General features: G+C 38.8%; 3 protein-coding genes across 3 annotated transcripts in view; 2 read left to right on the top strand and 1 right to left on the bottom strand.

Annotated features, from left to right (window-relative positions):
• Nucleotides 1-21,974, top strand: part of srd5a1 (steroid-5-alpha-reductase, alpha polypeptide 1 (3-oxo-5 alpha-steroid delta 4-dehydrogenase alpha 1)) — a 387,143-nt gene that overhangs the window by 214,268 nt on the left and 150,901 nt on the right. The window lies entirely within an intron of this gene.
• Nucleotides 1,892-4,685, top strand: ndufs6 (NADH:ubiquinone oxidoreductase subunit S6). Its single transcript, XM_079368223.1, has 4 exons — nucleotides 1,892-2,446; nucleotides 2,682-2,735; nucleotides 3,170-3,292; nucleotides 4,548-4,685. The coding sequence occupies exons 1-4, from the start codon at nucleotides 2,303-2,305 to the stop codon at nucleotides 4,614-4,616; spliced, it is 390 nt and encodes a 129-aa protein (XP_079224349.1). The 5' UTR covers nucleotides 1,892-2,302; the 3' UTR covers nucleotides 4,617-4,685.
• On the bottom strand, nucleotides 9,344-13,455 carry irx4b (iroquois homeobox 4b). Its single transcript, XM_079368301.1, has 6 exons — nucleotides 13,108-13,455; nucleotides 12,615-12,788; nucleotides 12,168-12,280; nucleotides 11,602-11,758; nucleotides 11,269-11,422; nucleotides 9,344-11,155 (listed from the first exon to the last, which is right to left on the bottom strand). The coding sequence occupies exons 1-6, from the start codon at nucleotides 13,150-13,152 to the stop codon at nucleotides 10,572-10,574; spliced, it is 1,227 nt and encodes a 408-aa protein (XP_079224427.1). The 5' UTR covers nucleotides 13,153-13,455; the 3' UTR covers nucleotides 9,344-10,571.

The raw sequence follows: 21,974 nt of genomic DNA, 5'->3' as shown, positions 1-21,974 counted from the left end.
TCCAGCGTTACTGTCTTTAAATAATTAAACAGATACTTGGAATAAATCAAAGTATAGTTGCATGATAGTTATTATTTAATGATCTATTATCTATGTATTCTATTAGAAAACATTAACCTTTAAAATATTATCTGAGCAGGGTGACAACTCTATGTTTGTTTCCTTTATATCATTTAAGTTCACATTGCCACACAGCTTTCCTGATAAAGTCTGTTCATATAATTAGGTTTCACGTACTTTTTCATGATGCAATGACACAAAGATAGTCACATGTTTAGGGTGATGGAGAAGGTTTCTGACTCGGACTCCACAAGTATGTGAGCCTGATAACAGACACTTTTGACACAAAATTGTGTTCCGTGTTCATATTTTGTCCGTAATACTGCACTATTCAGGGTTATAGGGACAACTCAAAATATGTAACATATTTGCAAAATGACTCAAAGTGGCCACCTGTAGCCTATTGGATCTCAATTAGACGTTATAGTCACGTAACATAGCCAATGGCTCCCTCGTGTGGAAGAAAGATAAAAATCAGTCTAACACAAAATAGACCTTATATACAGTATAAAACACAGACTGTGCAAGCTGCTTCACCATCTTTCTTCATCAGTGATGTGGATCTGCGCCATCTGTCCAATATCCAATAAGTACAGGATCTGGTAGTGACAGAAGATCGGATTTACGGTATCCAATGTTGTCAGAAATTTCATAAAATATTTAGCTATTTTACTATGACAAATCATTCATTTTTAGCCAATGGTGTTAAGAAGGACGGAGAGGATTTGTATAAACAGTTGGTATGTTTTATTATCCAAACAATGTTTAGACAAAGCATAATCTTTCAAAATTGTCACAACCTGAAATCACTCTTCTCATTTACAGTTCAATATTTTAGCCCTGCCTCTGCTTATGTCTCGGACTTGTCTTGCAGAACACAAACAAACGTCCTCTGCGGCGAACAAAGAAACAATCTTTGCAGCGCCTCTTAAGGGCAGACTTAGTTTTCATCCCGGCAGAAGGCTGGACCCATGGAAATTGCTGACACTCTCCCAACAGAGATGGTCCAGATTGAGCAGAGGTGCGAGACCACGAGGGTTGAATAGAGCTGATTCTGATCGATGATTGGAGTAGTGCACGGGGAGCTGTGGTGAGGGAGCAGAGACAATGGTAAGCACTTGCTGCAGGTGAGTGGAGGTTGAGATTTATCCAGCTCACACTGGCCACTCGGCGAGAAAGTGAGGTAGCAAGGTGCTTCAAGAGGAGGGGCGTCATGGTGTCCGGGCTCTGGAAGGAGAACAAGAGGTGACGCAAAGTTATAACATATATTAAGACATTTTCAATTTATGATCATGACAAGAATTTTTTTTACATCATATATTAATGTAAGAATTTTTTTGGATTCCAAAGCTTTAAATGATCAATTACTTTCTACTTTGATTTCAGACATCTGTTCCATAGACTTCTTTTTACAGTCTATGATCTTTACCTTATTGTTTGCTCTTTTTGATCACAGGAAAGTTAACATCTCATCCAGTTAGTAACTGGATCAAAAATAATGGTAAAAGTACTGTTCCTTTATCGATATAATGGAAGACTGTACAGTAATACTGCTCAGCTATTCAATAATCAATCACGGATCATGTTCCCAATATACAGCCAGATTCTAACGTCAAAATCAAATGCATGTGTACGTATGTATACATGAGTGGAATATGTAAAACTATTACACGTGTTAATAATAACAAAGTCAATGCCACAAGGATAGCTGTGAAATAGCCCAAGGAGACAGAGATGACCGACTCGCACCAGCTCGAGATCTACAAACTGCACACATTTGTATTGGACCAGGAAAACTCGTCTCATTTCAATATATTAAGGTAAACAAACCCTCAGGACTCGGTGAACAGTTGAAACCGGAGGATATTTCCCTCAATGTGGTGTTTTAATAGCCAGAACACGACGGCGATGGTGTACTTGCTGCAAAGATACAACTACTTCCGGTAAAAGTTATACTTCCGGTTGGTTTCCCTCAGTTTGGCTTTTCAGACAGTTTTCTCCCGTTGGCATTGTAGAAATATTGGTCCTCGCGCCCTTAGCAGTATATACGTCTAAACTGTATTTACAGGATTCTTGTATCTTGTATAGCTTCTATTAAATCTAGGACATATCTGGAAGTTTCGAAGATGATATCAGTGAGAATACCGGTACTCTGGACCTGAGAAACAAAACTCAGGGACAAACAATTTCAATCTAAAAGTATCTACTGCAAGGCATCCTGGGAAACTAGATTGTTGTAAACATGGCGGCCGCTGTAGGGAGACTTCTGTCCTTCAGTAAATATGCTAAGGTGTTTGTTTCACCTCTGAGGTTGTCTGCTGTACCTGCACACCAATACAGCTTAGACGTTTCCAAAACTGGCGAGGCCATTACTCACACCGGACAGGTGAGCGAAAAGTGATTATCTCTGACGCTGTCATGTTAACCTATCATTGGCTTTCTTAATGTTAGCTTAGCATTGTGTTGTGGTTGCTCGAAGGTCTAAAGACGTTCACGACGTGACTTGTCTGTTCATATTTGTTTTGATCAGTTTGACTCCCTTCGTATATTGTGACGCAAATGGCTCCGTTTACGATTTTATAGTTTGCTGATTCACTGTACCTTGTCGTTTTTTCCCCAAGGTGTTTGATGAAAATGATCCCCGAAGAGCTCGATTTGTTGGCAGGCAGAAAGAGGTAAGAAGGTGTATCCTACAAGTTAAATGTGCTGTAACCAATTTATTTTGGAGGTTCAACACGCAAAAATTAGACCCGTCAGTGTGCATCACTGGATAGTCTACTATGATCCTTACATACGCAAATGTTTGGACTGATTCATACAAAAAAGACAACCAGAACACACCTGACTACAACCGTAGATCACTCACATGACATTATTCAGCACTTGTTTGAAAGTATTTACATTTATAATGGTGGTGTTGTTTTATTTTTTCCACTGACTTCATTTAAACAACTGTATGTGTGACAGCACACATTGTACATCTGGATTCCTCATCATCAATTGTGCAGACAACTTCAGTCTCCAGGTGTCTTTGTTTAATCTCTGCGTTTCTTGCACTTCAGTCTCACTTCTATATACCAACCATGTTCTGATGGTTTGTTTTTGTCAGGTGAATAAGAACTTTGCCATCAAATTGGTTGCAGAGGAGCCAGTGACTGACATTGAGGCGAGAGTGGTGTCATGTGATGGTGGTGGAGGGGCCCTGGGACACCCTAAAGTCTACATCAACCTGGTCAGAGTCTACATACACACACACACACACATACATACACACATACATACACATGTATTAACGTTCAACTTTGACATTAAATGAGTGCAACCAGGGCTTTCTGTCTTTAAATTAGATGAAAGTGCCTTTTAGGTTTAATTTGTTCTCCAGGGATGGCAGGAATATTTTCAAATTGATAAAAAACCTTGATTGAAAAAGAATTGTTCTTGGGGCATCTGAAAAAGGACATCTGCAGCCTGTATAAGGATTGACCTCTGATTTAAGAAATGCTCCAGAAAATAAGATTTCATTACAGGTTACTTGATGTATATGTAAATATGCTCTTTGGATTCACATGTGATCCACTTAAGGGCAGGGTTGCTAATCAAAACTAGCATGATTTTGAAAGTAGCATTCCCTCTGTGCTCTCTCTCTTCATCCACCCCCTCAAAAGCCACACCCCTCACTTACATGCACTAGCGCCATTGGTCCAGAAACAGATTTCAGCTCATGCTTTGAGTGCGGACCCCTGCCTGCATGGGAAAGAGAACGAGCAGGGAGACAGGGAGGCATGACTGGGTGGGTCTTAAAACTTGTACAGAGTGGAGACATAGGTCGAGTTTAAAACTGCTTCAGATGACAGGTTTTCTTTGACTCTTTTTCAGAGCACGAGTTATTAGTTATTAGACTTAAAGACAATTTCAACCAAAATATAAAAAAAGTGTATTCGGAGGAAATTATGTAACCCAACCTTTAATCAAAGATTGTTATGTTGAAAAAAAAATAGGACAGTGAGGTTTTTGTGGGGGGGAAAAAAATCAAGGTTTAGGATGAAAGTTGTGCCTGATATTAAAGTTCCCTGACAACATATTTAATGTAATTCTATGTGATATTCCTATCATCATGTTAACAGTAGGGATGGCAATTTACTGTCATCTCTGTACTCTAGCACTCGAATTACCTAATGAAAGATTACTCGCAGATTATTATTTGCATGATTTTTAAAAAAAAATGTTTTATTTATTAATTTAAGAAAAACAATCTTGCATCAGACGTGATTTTTTTATGCCTGTAAAATGACAACAAGAATAATGTTGTATGAGCCAAAAGCAGCGCTTGCACAGGTGTGCGAGTAATGAATTTCAACTGGAATAATGGAGTCAGCGGCGAGTACTCGAGTGCTCGTACCCATCCCTACTTAACAGCACATTGCATCACCAAATATCATTACGTACTTTCTTTCTATAATCTTTTCCTTCCTTTTTGTCTCTTCCAGGATAAAGATACAAAAGTGGGAACATGTGGCTACTGTGGATTACAGTTCAAGCAGAAGCATCATCACTGAATCATTTCATCCTTCTTTGCTTCTCTGTATAAATTGCCATATTGGTGAATAAATTATATGTTGTCTGTCGGAGAGTGTGTTTCTTTACTAAAACTGCTATTAAAAAGGTATATAAAATTGTACTTGGAATAAATAGGAGGGCTTTCACTCAAACTGTATTTGTATTTGTAAAGCCCGCATTTAAAAGAAAGAGCAGGTCTAACTGTACTCTTTGTTTTACTATTTATAGACATTAAACATTAGCACTTGGCAACATTTAGCAAGTAGCAGTGGTCAGAAAAAAAATCTGCCTTTTAACAAGCAGAAACCTTGAGCTAACCAGACTCACGCTGTTACTTGGGACTGTGTTGGGCTTTCAGAAACAACAATGAATAAAACGGGTTTGGCTATAAAAAGGCAGTATTATGGTGAAAGTATAAGAAATAAAGTTTGATAATCTAATGAACTACAACATTAACAGCTATAATGGTGAGGATTACCAAAGTTAACTGTAGTAGTTGGAATCTAGCTGCTCTGACGTTTACGCTTACATTTGTATTAATGATAACAGATTTATATCCATATGTGTAACTGCTTTAAACCTACAGACCCTCTACATGCCAAGGTGACTTTGTTTTATACCTGACAAAAAGTGCTCTAGAAACTATACAACGTCCCATGTAAGTAATAATCTATAGATTCTATAGTCTATAAACAAAAAGTTGTTCACAACAAAAAACACAGACTACGATCTAGTCTGAGAGATGGCCTGGCTTGAATTGCTTGATGCAGTTTCCCTCTTTTACAGGCAGAGGGCAGCAATGCCAAGCACGTGAATCTTCTCAGCCTATAAAGAAAGGATGCTATGTATGGATGTTAAAAGCAAGGTTTTAGACAATTTGAAAAAAAAAAAACTTGTTTTTAGAAGGAAATGTAAAGGTGTTTATAATGCATCTTCAAATGGTCAATACAACAATAATGTGATCTGTAAAAGTTGCACAACGTATTATAAACATCCTCCGCTCCATTTCTCTGTTCATCATGAGCTTAATTTTTTTCCTCACCTGCATTTACCTTGACATGAATAACTGCTTCTGATGGCAAGTCTTGGAAATTTCTTTCATCGAGAATCAGAGAAGATGTGGCTTGTTTCAACGTTACTGTGAGAGCCTTTGGATTCCTTGTGCATCAGGCCCACACAAAGTGCGCTGTGGAGTCTTGCTCCGCCAAGCCAAAAAAAAACATCAGGAGGAAGCCAGCCTGATAAGACACAGTAGCGCGGAACAATACATGTTTGAAGAAGATCATATATATATTTCATCAGACTTATTCTCCATAGACCTCTGCATGCCAAATTGGGCTGTGCTTGGCTCAGACTCCAGACAGCACTAGCCTGTTCTGTCCCCAGTGATGCAGCCAGTGGAACTGCATTTTCCACACCATAGAGCTCAGGTTGGGAAGAGTAGTCAGGCTGATATAATTGGCCCTGGTGACTCCTGGAAGTGAGGCTTATGCTGTAGTTAACCTCATCTATAGTCAGACCACTTTGGATGATTGAAGGAGAGAGAGGTGCATTGTTTAAATGAGGCAAGCGAGCCGGGTCGGTGTCAGAGAGCTGACTGGTTGATCCTGTGGTTGGTAAGTCTGAGTGGTTCAGAGGTGGTGGTTGGATGAGTTGGAGGCATTGCTGGAGGCAAAATCTTCAGATGAAACTGAGCATATGAATCGTGCTGTGCACTGCTGTGTTTTTGTGCTGGATTAAACTTCACAGTTTAATTATTTATTGCCATTAAATGCATCAACCGGCATAATAGAATATTCTTTAACATCATAGGCTGTATGTTTGGTATCTCCAGATTACAAAATTGAATCCAGATAAATTGCAGATTGACCTATTCATAAAAAAAACTCAAACTGTCGAATCACCACAGGGTTCTTATCTGCTTTCTTTCAGCACATTATGAGATTTAAAGTATAACATGACCTTCACTGTTGGGACAAAAAACAAGATCAGTAGAGACTGTTATCATATTTTAAATATATCCTCAAGTCACTACTATTCCACCCAAGAGATAATGGAGTTAAATGCCATTGAATACCTTAACACAGCTCATCCACAACAATCTTTCACTTAACACAAAACATCATACTTGTCGCTGTAATTGCCCTATTATAAGACTTCTCCTTGAAGATGTGTCATATTACAGACCCTCAGGCTCATTATGGAACTCCCTGCAGCCAATTATCTGAACCTCTATGTCGAGAAGCCTCTGTGACCGAAAAGAACCATAAGCTGATCTGGGAGCAGCCTATCTTTCTCAAATCCGTACTTACAGTATGAAAGGCAAAACAGGAAACTGACCTTTGGTCATTGTCTCAAGGCAACTTCACTCAGCTCCACTTTAGAGTCAGGTGATGGAGCGTCTGACCTTTACCATGGAAATAATGACTTGTTCTTGTGCCAGAGGCTCAGAGGGTTACCACAGGGAGCGAGACACCTCTGGCGACATGTGACAGTTTTTTGGAGGAGGGAGAGTTTGCACTCAGCACTTTGATAGCCCCAGAAACCAAAGTGTGTGTGACAAGGCGCAAGAGACTTAGAACTGTGTGAATATCTTTGCCAGTGTGTGTGTGTGTGTGTGTGTGTGTCTGTGCGATAGAGACACAGACAGACACAGTCCGGAAAGAAAATAGGTGTCAGACGGGGTGCAGATAGGAGTAATTTAAAGTTGTCAATACTTCCTGTAAAGACATTCTATTGAAACTATGAGGGTGATTCACAAAGTTACTCTTCTGAGTTGATAAAAGTCTCTTTGATATCAAAGTTCGCCTAAAAGAGCCATACATACATATATGGCTTGTGAGCAAGACTTGGGTTTAACACATTCCCTAACATGTACAGCAACAGTTGAAGACTATGACCCAGGACCTTGTGTTGGACATCTACTGTTTTGATTGACTTGTTTCTGTATTAAGTAAGGTCAGAGATAAAACAGGGTGAATGATGATGAATGAGCAGTGATGATGGCAATATAAAGGATAGAATTAGAATTACAATTAGAAAGTTCGAAACATTTGTTGTTGGTGTTAAGGAAAGTAATGTGGTACAGGAAATGGTGGGTATGGACAGAGCAGTACGATAGAGAATGTGAGGTAAGGGACGTGTGTGCAGTGTGCACTTCGTTTGTTTTTTTTTCTCCTTCCTGCAATTCTAACCTGATATTTTGTTCACTCTGTCCAAGTAACAAGTTGATGCTAAGGAAACAGCAGGCAGCTTGTTTTTCTTTGGTAACAAAACACTCTCACTGATTAAATTTGCTCAAGTGAAGACAAACACACTTAGCAACTATCTAACTAAAAAAGCCAGATATTATTTTCCAGAATGAATAGAGATAAGACAGTGAGTGAAAAGTTATTAACTTTGGACTTTACATTTCAAAGATGCCTTGACAATTTACAAGAAATTTGGCTCTAATAATATTTTATGTCTGCAGAATGTCAACTGCTCATAAGTGCACCATCTATTTTAAAAGGGTTAGTAACGTTTGAAAATGTAAAACTATTTACATTATACAATTGTAAATGTGTTGGATACTCTACACTTCACTTCAGACTCCATTCAAAGTACAAAACTAAATTGTAGGGTAAAATGTATTATAAAATCTTATAGTGGCAGTTTTCCCTTCTTGTCCCTAAGACCAGTCATGTCTCAAACAGCTGAGGGTGAGAACAACCTTATATCTGCTCACACCACTCAGTACTGGGTCAGCCTCTTATCTGGCTGCCATTCTATATATTTTTTTTGACACCTCCACCTGCTTTTTGAAGTCAAGTCTACTGCAAGAGTTGTATTAAAAAGAATAAAAATGGGGATCATTTTGAGTACATACTAAAGGGCCAAAGGAAGGAAAAAGTAAAATGCGAGTGATATTTAAAATATATGAATTTGTAGTGTTATCAAAATTAAATCCTGTTGGACTCGGAGTGAAAGAAACGGAACTTAAAAGAAATAGGAAGTCAGATGTCATTATTTATCATTTTAAAAGTTACTTATTTATAAGACAGAAACAGAATGAAATTCTCGGTTGAATTCATCCTGAATTATTTAATCTGAAATGGTTAATTCCATACAAAGCCCGGGCAGATCCCTCCTCTGTTCTGATAAATACTTTATCACCCTTCCTAAATCAAAAACAGGAGGAGAAAGACGGGGCTGAAGAAAAAAAAATTCTGTTTCTCATTCTCGGTCTTTGTTCTAGAAAGTGTTTTTTAAAGCTAAATTTGTAAAGTTTTCTTAAATAATTGAAGTTGATGGAATTTTATTTTTCATAAAACATTGCAACTAATGATGCCATCCATATTTCTCTATTTAATTCAGTGATTGCTCTTTTTTGTTGTATTAGAAAGTCACTGCAATTATTAAAAAGCTCCTTCAAATACTTAGGAGGTTTGATGAAGCATTTTGCGCTTGTTGGATTTTCTTGCAGTCCCAGGTTGACAGAGTCAAAAGCTGCCTAATGAAAAGGGACGCATCGCTGATTGCAGCTATATCTGGAGCCGAGGTGGAAGTGGCATCGATTTAACAATTTAGCAGTACCCTCCTCTGTGTGTTTCCATTAGTCACGGCTGAATACCACCCACTTCCCCCCTTTCACTCCCTTAAAACACACGCACACAAACACACACACACACACACACACACACACACACACACACACACACACACACACAGCAGCTTCTTTTGCTATATTCTAGAATTCCTGAAGAGATTTTATTGGCGTACAGACTGCCCATTGTGGTTGGAGCGCCGTAGACAGTTAACATAAGGGCAAAGTCAGAGAAATGACCATGCTACAGAATACTATGTCTTTTATTTGTGTGACTCAGTGCATGTGCAGATTATAGTGCAAGTGTACAACGTTGTATAATTTTCAAGTGTGTGAACCAGACAACCTTGCTGCAGGAAAAAACACTAGCTTGCGTTAAGACAATTGATCATTAATGGTGCCCACAAAAGTATCAATTCAAATAGCAAAATAGGATAAAATTGATTGACCGCTAAACACTCTGAAATATGACTGTTTAATCCAAGCTCAGCTAGTATAAATCTGTCAAACTATGAATTTCTCCACATCGCAGTGGTGAAGACGAAGCAACAGTAGAGTGATATACTATGAATTGAAAGTGGGTAGCAGTTGGTAAGGTTGTTTCAAACTTTTCCGAAAACAAAATCTTAAAAACAAATGTTGAATAAAGAATTAATCGTTTGTTTTTGGTCTGTTGTAACTTATACTGCACTTGATAGCAGGCATCTAACAAGTTCACTTTCAACAGTGACTAATCATGGCTTCCAAAATAGCTATCAGTAACTTTTAAAAAACTGGTCCTGATCAACAAATCAATTCAGTGTATACTATTCTCTTTTTGACGTGTTAGTACTCTGTCCTGCTCTTCCTAAAATCTGAGTTATTTACCCTCCAGGAACCAGAGCAGAAAATACCAGAGATAGGTTTAGATTTAAAGTATCTATTAGTTAGAACTTGTAACTTATATTCATAAGCTGACCTTTTCCTAGATCTTTAAACTCTATACTCACATCATTATGAATTTGGTCAAGAAGTGTATATTTAGTGACTCATTTTTAAATAAGAAAATAAAAATAATTAATACACCAGTAAAAGGTTTTCTGAAAATCTCACGGTTTAACAGCTAAATAGCTGAATTTGCAAGCTTGCTTAAGCTTTTAAAATGTAATTTTAATTGGAAAATGGATGATTGTAGGCTAGAAACAAGTAGTCTGATTTTGTCATGTTTCACTGTAAACTTTGTGTTGGGAGGGAAAGGTTGACAGACATAATAGCTTAATGTAACAAAAGGGGCTGGACCTTAGCAAACAGTCAAGTTAGAACAACAAAATATAAACTCTTTGTCCCAAGTCCAGCAGTCTTTCAAATATTCTGTCAAGTACTGTATGTATTAGTTGGACGACAAAGACGTAGACCGAACTACTTCAAAGGATTGTCCGGGTGTTCTGCTGTCCGAATCATTTAAGCCTTTCCACACGTCAGCTGGTTTGGTCTGATGGAAAGAAGGACCATGAAAAATGCCATCCACCCATTCTCTGAGCGATGCCACTGGTGATTCCTGTTGCCTATCTGCCTTAGTCAGCGCCATGTTTGATGGATACGCAGGACCGGAGGACTCAGTCGATGACAGCATACAGGGAGGGTATTCTGGATGCAATTGGCCATCTAATGACACAGCAGTGTGAGCAATGGACCAAATTTTTGGCTTGGTGTCTGTACTTCGAAGGTCTTGATGAGGATAATAGGTATTTTTTTGCTGTTGGACAGATATGAGTTCATGGCATCCTGGGGACGATCTCTCTTTTCCGTGCTTTGGGTCAGGGTTGTGTGTAAGATGCTGATGTCGTGGGTCTGTGTTTGGGTTTGCATGATTGTCCTCAGGCAGAAATTGTGGCTTCTGTTCACAGTCAGAACCTTCTGATTCCAGCAGTTCAAAGTCATCAAGGTCACTCTGCATGTCTTCACACTGTTGATCTGAAGTGAAAGATAAAGAAAATACTTAGACCATGCTTATCAATCATACTAGGAGCAAACGTGAGAAAAGCAAAAAAAAAAGTTTTGACAGATTTTGTTAACCAGTTGCTCACCAGAAAGGTCTTTTTCAGATTTCAGGGGCTTCTCAGCTTCGTCACTGTCATCATCACAGCCTCGGTCATCAGAGCTTTTACAAGCCCGTGGTGACCATGTTACCTTGTTCTCCTTCTTTAGCCTTCTGCGTGCATTGGCAAACCAAGTAGACACCTGAGAGCAGAGCAGAAGAGAGGTTAGAAAATACAAGTAATTGTACAAATAGGAGTAGTAAGGAGAGTTTACAGACAAGACGTGTTTGGGGACAGGTTTTTAATTAAGTCAAAACAAAGAAGGAGAATGATTGGGGGAAAAAATTGTAGTATCAGTATCATTAAGGCATCATCAACTACCTGTGTAAGGGTCATCCTTGTAATGATAGCGAGCATTATCTTCTCTCCCTTCGTGGGATAGGGGTTCTTCTGGTGTTCCTGTAGCCAAGCCTTCAGTGTGCTCGTGGTCTCTCGGGTTGCATTTTTACGACGGGAAGCGCCATCAGAGCAGGAATACCTGAGGCAAAAGTTTACAAATGTATAAAAATGCAGCTGGGCTAAAACACAAATAAATAAACAACCAATGCTAATAAGAATTGCCTTCGTCATTTAATAGTAACTATTCACTTGAAATGATGTATCAATGATGTACAAGAGATCATAGCATGAAGTGCAAAAAACAACCCTAAACTCAACATACCAAAACCCAAAGATTGTATCAGCAAGTGTGTAATAGCGATGCAAAGATGCAAAGGAATATTGAGGGCACAAAACACTATAGTGCTACAGGCACACAGTAAATGTATATCTCACAAGGGAGTCGGCAGTCCCAAGCTGAGAATAAATGATGTTTAGATATTACAGTTCTGAATATACATGTGGTTTAATTTAGGGTCAATAAAAGCACTTAGCTGCATTATACCTACCCATATCTGTCATAGGGATATTGTCCCAATGTGTATTCATAAGGATAGTAGGCAGGAGTCTGAGATGTTCCTACATGTGCAGATGCAGCTCCGTCTTTAGGATCTGGGGGTCCCTGAAAAAAAATGGCAAATAACTGATTTAAGTGTTTACTGTATAACAAAATATATTCCTACAAATTTCCACCAGAATTCACTTTCAGAACACTTAACTTCTCTTTCAAATGATCTTATCTTGAAATGACCTTGTCAACTTTGCATGTCTTTATTTCGAAAACTTACAATAATTGAATCATTCTTTACTATTTGAAGACCACCTTAAGTCCTAAGGTTACTTTATTCAACGTTTCTTCCCTTTCTTGCTTATCGATATTGGGGCTATGAGCAATTTAAGCATTTTTAAATGAAGGTGAAATCATCGCCATATGAACAATTCTAAAAAAAACTCACTCTGGAATAGAGAGCGGTGGCGTCGCTGGCGCAGGAGTTGTAGTAACTTCGGCTCTTTGCATAAGGGCCGCTGTACACTCCAATGCCGGTGACAGAGTTGAGCTGGTGGCCTGGGTGTGACGGAGGCATCCCAGGTTCCAAACCCCCGGACAGAGAGCTGGAGGTCATCAGAAACTTAGAAAATAAAGATGCAAAAATTAACACAGGAACATTATTTTCTATGAAATAGTTTTAAATCATATACCGTTCAAGCCTGATCATTCTAGTCATCTTAAGGAGTGTTTTTATTTCAACCTTGTGGTTTGCTTGTTGTTTAGATTTCTGATTGGAGTGGGTTTTAGAAAGGAACAAAAATAAATTAACACCGATGAAATACCGCAGTGCCACTTACTTTCTTACATTTCTGAAGAAAATAGTCTGTTAAAGTCTATTAATCATCTATCTTCTAAGACAAAAAAACAAACAAACAAATACAGCAAAACACTGACTGTACCTGCGGTGTGGTAGAGTAGGAGTATCCAAGCTGGGAGTAAGCCATGGCTCAAAAGAGTTCAAAAAGTCAGACGACGGAGAGTAGGCACCGGGCGACATCCAACAGCATCCGTGCCAATGACGTCTTCAGAGTTTGTTTGGGAGTCAACTTTTATTTTTTTAAATTCTGATAAGACCTACCACATACTTCAAATGGAGGCACGGAGACAATTACGCACCACCTATTCATTGTATGCAACGCCACTAGCAATCTTTAAAAGTTATTACCTCGCATCCTTTACAGCTGCCGTCTAGATATCCAAAGTGAGTGTACGTGTTCCCGTTCAAACCATGCTTCTCCCTGTGATGCGCTCTTTGCTTTTAAGGTGCGTCTCTGTGACGTCACCTTCGACTCCGTGTGTGCATCCCCGTATTCATATCAAGATGAGGAAACTCTCCCAATTAATTCCCTCCCGGTTTTCTATCAGCTCTGATCCAAGAGAACAGGTCCAACCAAGCGCAAGTGCAACTACCCCCCTCCCCAACACTCCCCAGGCGTAATGAGAAAGTGATCAATTTTCCCTTCCAAATAAACACACAGCTGCATATACACTTAGAGCTATGGCCAGAGGGGGACCGGGAACGTGATGCCTTGGCACCCCATTGACACAAGATGATTGATGACTACAACCACATATTAGCATAATCGTTTTGCCCTGTAGTTTAGATAACTTGTCACCACGGAGAATCTCGCTGTCATCCACACATTCATGAGAGGGGAGATTTCAGGTCTCATGCAAGCAAATTAATCAAAGAATAAACACTATGCATTCCCTTGAGTAAGCACCGTTACCAACTGAATGGCTTGTCATGTTTTTAATGACAGTCTTTACTCGTACTTGTCTGGTGAACCTTTTTTTTTCCAAGTCTTCGTAGTCCACCTTTATATCTTTTTTAGTCGTTTGGGTAGGTTGAAGAGAGTGATAGAGTATATCGTGTTTGTGTGTGTGTGTGTGTGTGTGTGTGTGTGTGTGTGCGTGCGTGCGTGCGTGCGTGTGTGTGTAGGGGGGTATAACTGTCAGGGATGCATACTTTAAGGGCTCATATCTATACACAATTGCCTTTCATTTTCAATAACCCTTTAAGCACAAAATTCATAGCTCAGTAATGTTGTGTTACACTGGACGCTAATGCTTTATTTTTGTATCATCAATGTTCAGCACTTTGGATCAACTGTATTGTGTGTAAAGTGCTTGTAGGAGCCATTTTGTGTTTATTGTTATTGGCATGTTATTTAGTTTAGATATTTCTTGTATATTATTTTCCACTAGGGACACTGAAGGCACGGGGGTGTTTATATAGGAGCATAGGGAACAGGTAGGGGGAGCACAAACAGTTCTCACTTAGATATAATGGCAATTTTCCAATGTGTCCGTCCTTTTATTTGATTGCCATTAACAGACAGGCAGGGATGAAGTTCTAACGCAGACCAGCACTCATGTCAGACCAGCACTCATGTCAGACCAGCACTCATGTCAGACCAGCACTCATGTCAGACCAGCACTCATGTTACCACCAGCACTAAGAAAAACCAATGGAAAATGGTATGTTTTGTTCTCATTTTATCATCATCAATTCACTACAATAAACCGTCAAGTCAACAAGAATTACAACTGGACTGTCATGATTCGCCTCTGCGTTAGAACTTCATCCCTGCCTGCCTGTTAATGGCAATCAAATAAAAGGACGGACAAATTGGAAAATTGCCATTATACTGCTGTTTATGTAAAGTTGAGTTCAAAGAGGAGAGTCGGTTTTTACTTATGTTTGTTTGACATAGTTTTTATAGATACTGAGAAAAACAAAGAGCAGATGTGGTGTCATGTAGAAATATCAGAATCAGAATTGTTTTGTATCGCTAAGTACATTTACAGATATAAGGAACCTGTCTTGGTGTATTGGTGCTAAAAACAGTTAACATGGGAAATAAGGCAAAATAAACAGAAAATGTACAAATACTTGGATATATAAAAACTGTAACGGTTACATAAAATATACTCAGAAAGATTATGTTTGACAGTATCCTTTGAGGCATAAAGGAAATCTGTATGTGTTTACAAATCAATTTGCTAATCAACCCATCCATGCAATCATTTAGCAATCTGTTATTGAGTGTGCCAAGACACTTGATCTCATAAAACATTATCTGAACTAGTTAATCATGATGTGAAATTTACATTTATTTTATCATGACCATTTTGTTCAGAGTCAAAGAAGCAGATTTAAGCCAAACACTCTAAAACCAGAAACTTTAGTTTACATACAGAATATCTCAATTTATTTTAGAAACAGAGTACTTTAGTAAACGTATAAGAAAGATCACAACTAAGTTAAATTGCAGATCTTTTCTGTATCACACTTTACCAGGAGTTGTAACATACACAGTTATAATAACCACTAGTTTTCACCACTAGTGGAAATTGTTAGGTGGGGATTTTTTCTGCTGTCTAAATAATGATGAAATCGTGAAACAGACTGAATTTTATGGTTTATTTCAGCCGAGGTAAGACAACACTGCAATAGCACACAATCAATGATAACTGCTTACTAGACAAAGTTTCTTTGTTAACAGGTAAACAACCTACACATTCATTTCTACTTGGGTATATCTCATAAGGCTTGAAAGAAGATCTTGAGCTTGACTTGTAAATGTCAGACATACTGTACATTTCATTCTTGCAAACAGACCATTGGCACCAATCCAAATATCACTCTGCTGCTGTGAGATATTTTACCTAGATATGGTTACAGCTACTAAAACCTAGAGTAGTTACTCTTCGATGGTGTACAGATTTGAATGGTGCATTTACAAAGTTACCAAGATGAACAAATTCATGGAAATCCATACAATTGCAATTGTTTTCAAAAAATGAATGAAAAGTAATCATTTACACGTTTCCCAGTTCACCCCTGCTGCAATGATATGTTTTGGGTTTAAATAAATGATTACTTATAAATATGTTGGGTGGCGCAATCAGGGTTTTTAATTCATTAAAGAGAAAAGTCAAAAGAAATAGTTGATCATTTTGTAAAGAATATTTCTCCCTGCCCTCACACAAATATATACAAGTGACTTTCATTTGAAGTAATGAGAGGCAGAATCAAAAAGGTTTCAATTAGTTTTGATGAAGAACAATAAATAACAATTGACAAAAGGGTAATGGTGACAACCTTAACGTGCAAGACATCTAAGATGTAGAAATGTTTGTGGAAACTAGGGACTACCTGAAGGGGCAAACTTGGGGAGCAGAGGACAACATTAAATAGACAGGGGATCTGGAATGGAGCAAGGGGATGTGGAGGTAAAAGGACAAAATATTCCCAGTGCACCCAGAGTAGGGTTGGAACAACAGAGCTGCATCACCAGAAAGCATCTCGGGCCCCACTTGGGAGAAAGCATCTATGTACCGGTGCTTGATTGACATTCCATTTGTCCCGTGAAAGGTGCTCATATACTGAACATGGACTTACTGTCTCCTACTCATTTGTGATCAAAGCTTGGAGATGAAGTTCTCTCCCAACACTGACATTGTGTGTCTCCACATCACTCACAGAGAATGGCAATTCATGAAGCCATTGACCATGAACAAGACTATATTTAATCATAGTTTGTAGGGAAAATATCGTGTGAGCTATGGATGAAAAAGCAGACTATGGAGAAGCAAGATTTCACTTCCAAGCGTTTGTTGCTTTCTTGCAGGGTTGAAAAAAAAAATTAAAAAAGCAGGCATTGCATTGTGGATATAAGATGATGTTATTTCCTTCTTTTTGAATATTCAATGGACTACTTATATATTAATATATGATGTGTTTATAAATTTATGGCATTCCTCCAGTATATATTTCTTAAGGCTATGAGTTCGTTAGACCGTGATTATAGCTTTCTGATCTTGCTCCCCTAACATCAATCATTCATTCAAGATGCTTCTCAAGAAAAGAAAAAGAAAGGCAACACATTCTTATTCTCCTTCCTGCGTCAAACACAAGCTATTATGCAGGAGGCGGGGCGAGTGGGTTAATGATAGAAGCATGTTAATGTAAAAGGGTAAAAGGGAGGAGAGCTCAGTAGTGCAGAAAGTGTTTGGAATAGAGGACCAAACAACTGCAATCACAAGTTCTTTCAATCACAGTGTGCAACATTTGAATTTTTTTTACCTCAAAGTCTAAAATCTATGCAATTTTAATAACTGTTTAACATGCAGATGCTTTTTGAGCCTCCTCTTGGTTTTAGCTGTTTCATCTTGAAGAAATATCTCTGTGGGTGGTGGAGAGAGAGGGCTTCTAACAACCTCAGCGAGAACATTACTTTACAATTCTCCACTTGCTTTGTTAGTTCAGTATGAAGCTACAACAACAAAAAACTGTTAACTCAGCTGAGCAATTAGGAATAGGTAACAGCTTCTTGTATGTAATGGTCACTTGACTCATCATTCAGTTCATAGCTTATAACGTGTCTACACACTTGTTTGCACTTTAACCTTTGTAACAGTGAACTGTACAGCCACAAATTTGCCCAGTTCTATAACGGTATTGCACATAACACTGTCATCGCTGTTTTTTTGAACAGCTACAGCTCTAACTGGACGGCAGTGGCTCAATTGGTAGAGTTGTTGTCTCTAAACCGGAAGGGCAAGAGGTTCGATCCCTAGCTTCTTCGAAGGACATCTCCGATATGTCCTTGGGCAAGACACTTAAGCCCCTGCTGCGTCAGGGGCGTATGAATGTGTATGAATGGAATTAGTTACTTGATGGTCAATGTACATGAGAAAGTGTAATTATACTGTGAAGATATGTGACCCATGAGTCCTCTCTTTACAACACAATGAAATATAGTACCGGGTTACTGTATACTTTTGTATTATTGTCAGGGACAAAGGGCCACTTTTGATATCTATCTATCTATCTATCTATCTATCTATCTATCTATCTATCTATCTATCTATCTATCTATCTATCTATCTATCTATCTATCTATCTATCTATCTATCTATCTATCTATCTATCTATCTATCTATCTATCTATCTATCTATCTATCTATCTATCTATCTATCTATCTCTCTCTGTCCGTCCGTCCGTCCGTCTGTTGAAATGACAAACCGACAGTGGAAGAGTGAGAACAGTTTTTTAAATTTGACCACATTGATTGGATGATTGGTTGAGAGAGCTTGTGGCAGTCTGGTTGGATTTATTACTTAAAGAATAAACGTCCCAAATCAGCTGATGAACACAGCAAGAAGGCAGTGGCAGTAGTAGAGAGAGAGTGGACAAGTTAACATTTGTTTATCCCTTTTTGCCTGTGGAGTAAACTCAGCAAATACTGGACCTTAAACTTAAACAAATCAATATACACATACAACAAACACACAGTCAGTCACGCTCTTTGCTTACACATTCCTATATTTTGGAAATTTCTCTCAACCTTGGCTTTCAAAGGAACAGAACAGTGTGTGACAACAAACCGATAATAAACTAGAAACTACTTTTAAAGAGGAAGCAATTCTGCAATTAAAAGTGATACGTTAACATGAAACTTTCAAATTTGTCATTTTCAGCAATACGATAAATCTAACTTGAAATCTCGCACAGTTTGCCCAGCTTAGCTGTCAGTGAAAAGGGCAAGCATTGTTTTTTTTAAGATTTGCTCTCTCACTCCTGCAGTCCACATGTCAACGTGTTCTTGGGAAATACACCTTTTACTGCAGAAATGAACATGGTTGCAACCTAGTTAGAAAAAAACAAAATAGTCTGGTTAGCTCATGTCAGCCACACACTATACTGGTGGTGATTTATGAATGATAAGCATTATTCACAATGAGGTTTTCAGCTGATTGGTGTGCACGGTGTAGCTGTTTATCAACAGGCTTAAGACTCACTTAAGTTCCATCTTTTAGCCTGTTGTTAGGTTGACAGAAAGTTAGGTGGGAGAATGCAATTCCAGTGACAGCCATCAACAGGCTTCCAAAGCCCCCAGCAGTCAAAGACGGGTTACGTCACTCGACATTGTCCATTAATATAAACAGTCTATAATGTAAGTTCCAAAAAAATTAGATCCTGATGAGCCAACCCATTTGCATGTGGTCAAGGCTGAGTATGAAATGTCCTTTAAATGGTTAGAAGACTAGATGAGATTGGGACATCAGTCTATTTCAGTCTACTATTTCTTTAACGTTGTCTGAATAAAGTTTACAACAACAGATTGAATCTTTCTGAAAATGTATTAAAACAGCTAACTTAAGGTGTTCTTAGCCCTTTAAAGGGCACTCATTGAAATACTTGAAATTAAAAAAATCCACCTCAGAGTGTTATTGGGGGACATAACAGAACTTTATTTCTGTTAAAGTATTTTTCAAATCAAATCAAATTTTAATTTCAGAAAAATAAACATTGATAAAGTTACCATATTTGGTTCAAATGTCACAATAGCGGGATCAGTGACGTAGGGTGATCTCTTCTGATTGGCTGAGTGAGGATCACATGCTTCTCGACCTTACTGAGGTGCAGAAAGGTGACCATATGTTTTGTGTACAGAAATGATCAAAAATAGTAATTCGCCCGATAAAGGGTTAAGGGACGAGAAACATTGTGTGGATGGCAGTCATGTCATTGCACTTTTTACTACCAGGCATGTGAACGTTGGGGTAACACAAAGTAACTTTTCTGAACTTTTTAAGCCACTGCTTTGTGGAAAAAAGAAGGTAACCTTCAGAGCGAAAGAAGAGGACAAAGGTGGACGAGCAATAAGTGGATCATGAGGAAAAGAAAAAAGACCCTTCCTTTTACCACAAGACGCAGCCTACAGTGGCCTCCTCTTGTTAAGCACAATTTTGCATCAACTGAGTACAAGTGCAAACCAGGCTTGTTCCGATCCACAAACAAGGCTGCCAACACCAAGTACCTGCCTTACTACCCAGCAGCAGCCATGCAATCTGCTGCTACCTTCGCTCCATCTGAAGAAGAGCCTCATGAAAGATCTGGAGCTGCTTAACTCTGAGTGGGATGCTATAAATGCCCTGGCCTTTCTCATCAATGATGTAGGCTACGGGAACAAAAACAAGCTAACCCTCTTAGCCGCTGTGCAGTGTGTGTGTGTGTGTGTGTGTGTGTGTGTAGGAGTGAAAGAAGTGGACGAAGATCGACAGAGGGAGGGAGGTTTAGGCTACAGGCAGCTCTTAAGAGTGTGTACAGTTTGCGTTGAGCCCTGAGAGGCCAGCCGTATTCCTCCCCATCTCTTCCACTTCATTACTCAAGGAGCGGGCATACATTATTCAGCGCTTCATGCCTCAGCCCATAGGGACCGATAGAGCCTTTAACAAACACTTTAACCTATCTCAACTCTCACACTGATCCTCTCTGCTCCTCAGTTATTAAATCTGTATATACTGCATCCCTTCATCTCACTTGGCCTGTCCATAATTCAGTTCAATTTTTTACTCTTACTCATTTTTTTGTGGAACAGTTGTTGCATTAGTTTATCATTGATTATCTGCCGTTTAACTTGACTGACGGTTTTTACACACCCCATTACAATCAGTGTAAAAAGAGGAATTTTCTCTCTTTAATGACCAATAAGCAGTTTTTTTGAGACACTTAGGGGTATTAACAAGTTAAGAACACAATATAGACTTACTGTATCTTTTCCTTATTATTTAAAACAGAAGTCCAATATCTAAGGCTTTTTACCTTGTTTTTTGGTTTATTATGATAATAATATATACTATATTAATCCCACAAGAGGAAATTTGGTTTACACGTATAGGCCGAGATACACACTCAGGCACAAACAGGGTCCTAGTGACATGCATTAATGGAGAGGTCTCAGAGTGAGGGGGCTGCCCACAGCAAGCGCTCCAGAGCAGTTTTGGGGTTCAGTGCCTTGCTCAGGACTTGCACCTCTCCAGCTACCAAACCAGTTTCTGGACTTGGTCCGTTCCGGGACTTGAACCGGTGCCAAACCCAAGTCCCTACAGACTGAGCTACTGCCGCCCCATTCATTCATCCTAACATCTTGTAAAAACATCTGGATCATCAACAACATAATTGTCCACCTGCCTGTTCCATACAGTGTCAATCTACTGTTACTACTGCAAAATATATTTTTTAGAGCTTTTTTTCTTGACTACAGTTACTTGTTCTACACTGCAGTTAACCAATGTGAGCAATACCTGCAGTGAATTAGAACAGATAATTTGATGGGTGGACAGCTTAGCGTTAGGCTTAAACTGGCTCTGAAACTATTTAAAACCAAAGGGAGCTTCATATTGGTGATTTGTAGATTAATCACCACAAGCTAACGACACAGTCTCTTTGTTTTCACATTACCATTTGAAACATTTTAGCATTAATCATAGCTGCTTGAAACATTTTACAAGTACATTTGTTTGTTTTATCCTTCTCCTCTGGTCTTAGTGAAACCCAATATGCTTGAATTTCCCTCGGGATCAATAAAGTATCTATCTATCTATCTATGTATAAAAATATCCAAGTAAAAAATGCCCCTTGCCACGGATTGAACTTTCACAACAGGTATAAGTGATATAATACATAAATGACTGGAAATGATCAATGGAAATCAAATGTATTAACCAATGGAGGTCTAGATTTGGAGTGACACTCAACATTAAAGTGGAAAAACACACGACAGGCAGATCCAACTTTGATGTATTGTCCTTAAAACAAGTCAAAATAAGGCTCAGTGTGAGTGGCCTCCATGTGCCTGTATGACCTCCCTACAACACCTGGGCATGCTCCTGATGAGGCGGTGGATGGTCTCCTGAGGGATCTCCTCCCAGACCTGAACTAAAGCATCCGCCAACTCCTGGACAGTCTGT

Source organism: Symphodus melops (assembly GCF_947650265.1).
Source record: "Symphodus melops genome assembly, chromosome: 18".
Taxonomy (NCBI): Eukaryota; Metazoa; Chordata; class Actinopteri; order Labriformes; family Labridae; genus Symphodus; species Symphodus melops.
The sequence above is the reverse complement of the archived record's forward strand: the minus strand, read 5'-3'. Positions and strand labels throughout refer to the sequence as shown.

Bases quoted from the DNA above. Each gene is read 5' to 3' on its own strand.
- ndufs6 (XM_079368223.1), top strand. From the start codon at position 2,303: ATGGCGGCCGCTGTAGGGAGACTTCTGTCCTTCAGTAAATATGCTAAG. The intron at 2,447-2,681 runs GTGAGCGAAAAG...TTTTTCCCCAAG, and splicing joins CCATTACTCACACCGGACAG to GTGTTTGATGAAAATGATCC. The intron at 3,293-4,547 runs GTCAGAGTCTAC...TGTCTCTTCCAG, and splicing joins CTAAAGTCTACATCAACCTG to GATAAAGATACAAAAGTGGG.
- irx4b (XM_079368301.1), bottom strand. From the start codon at position 13,152: ATGGCTTACTCCCAGCTTGGATACTCCTACTCTACCACACCGCAG. The intron at 12,281-12,614 runs GTGAGTTTTTTT...ATTTTTTTTCAG, and splicing joins CCACCGCTCTCTATTCCAGA to GGACCCCCAGATCCTAAAGA. The intron at 11,759-12,167 runs GTAGGTATAATG...CTTTTGCCTCAG, and splicing joins TATCCCTATGACAGATATGG to GTATTCCTGCTCTGATGGCG.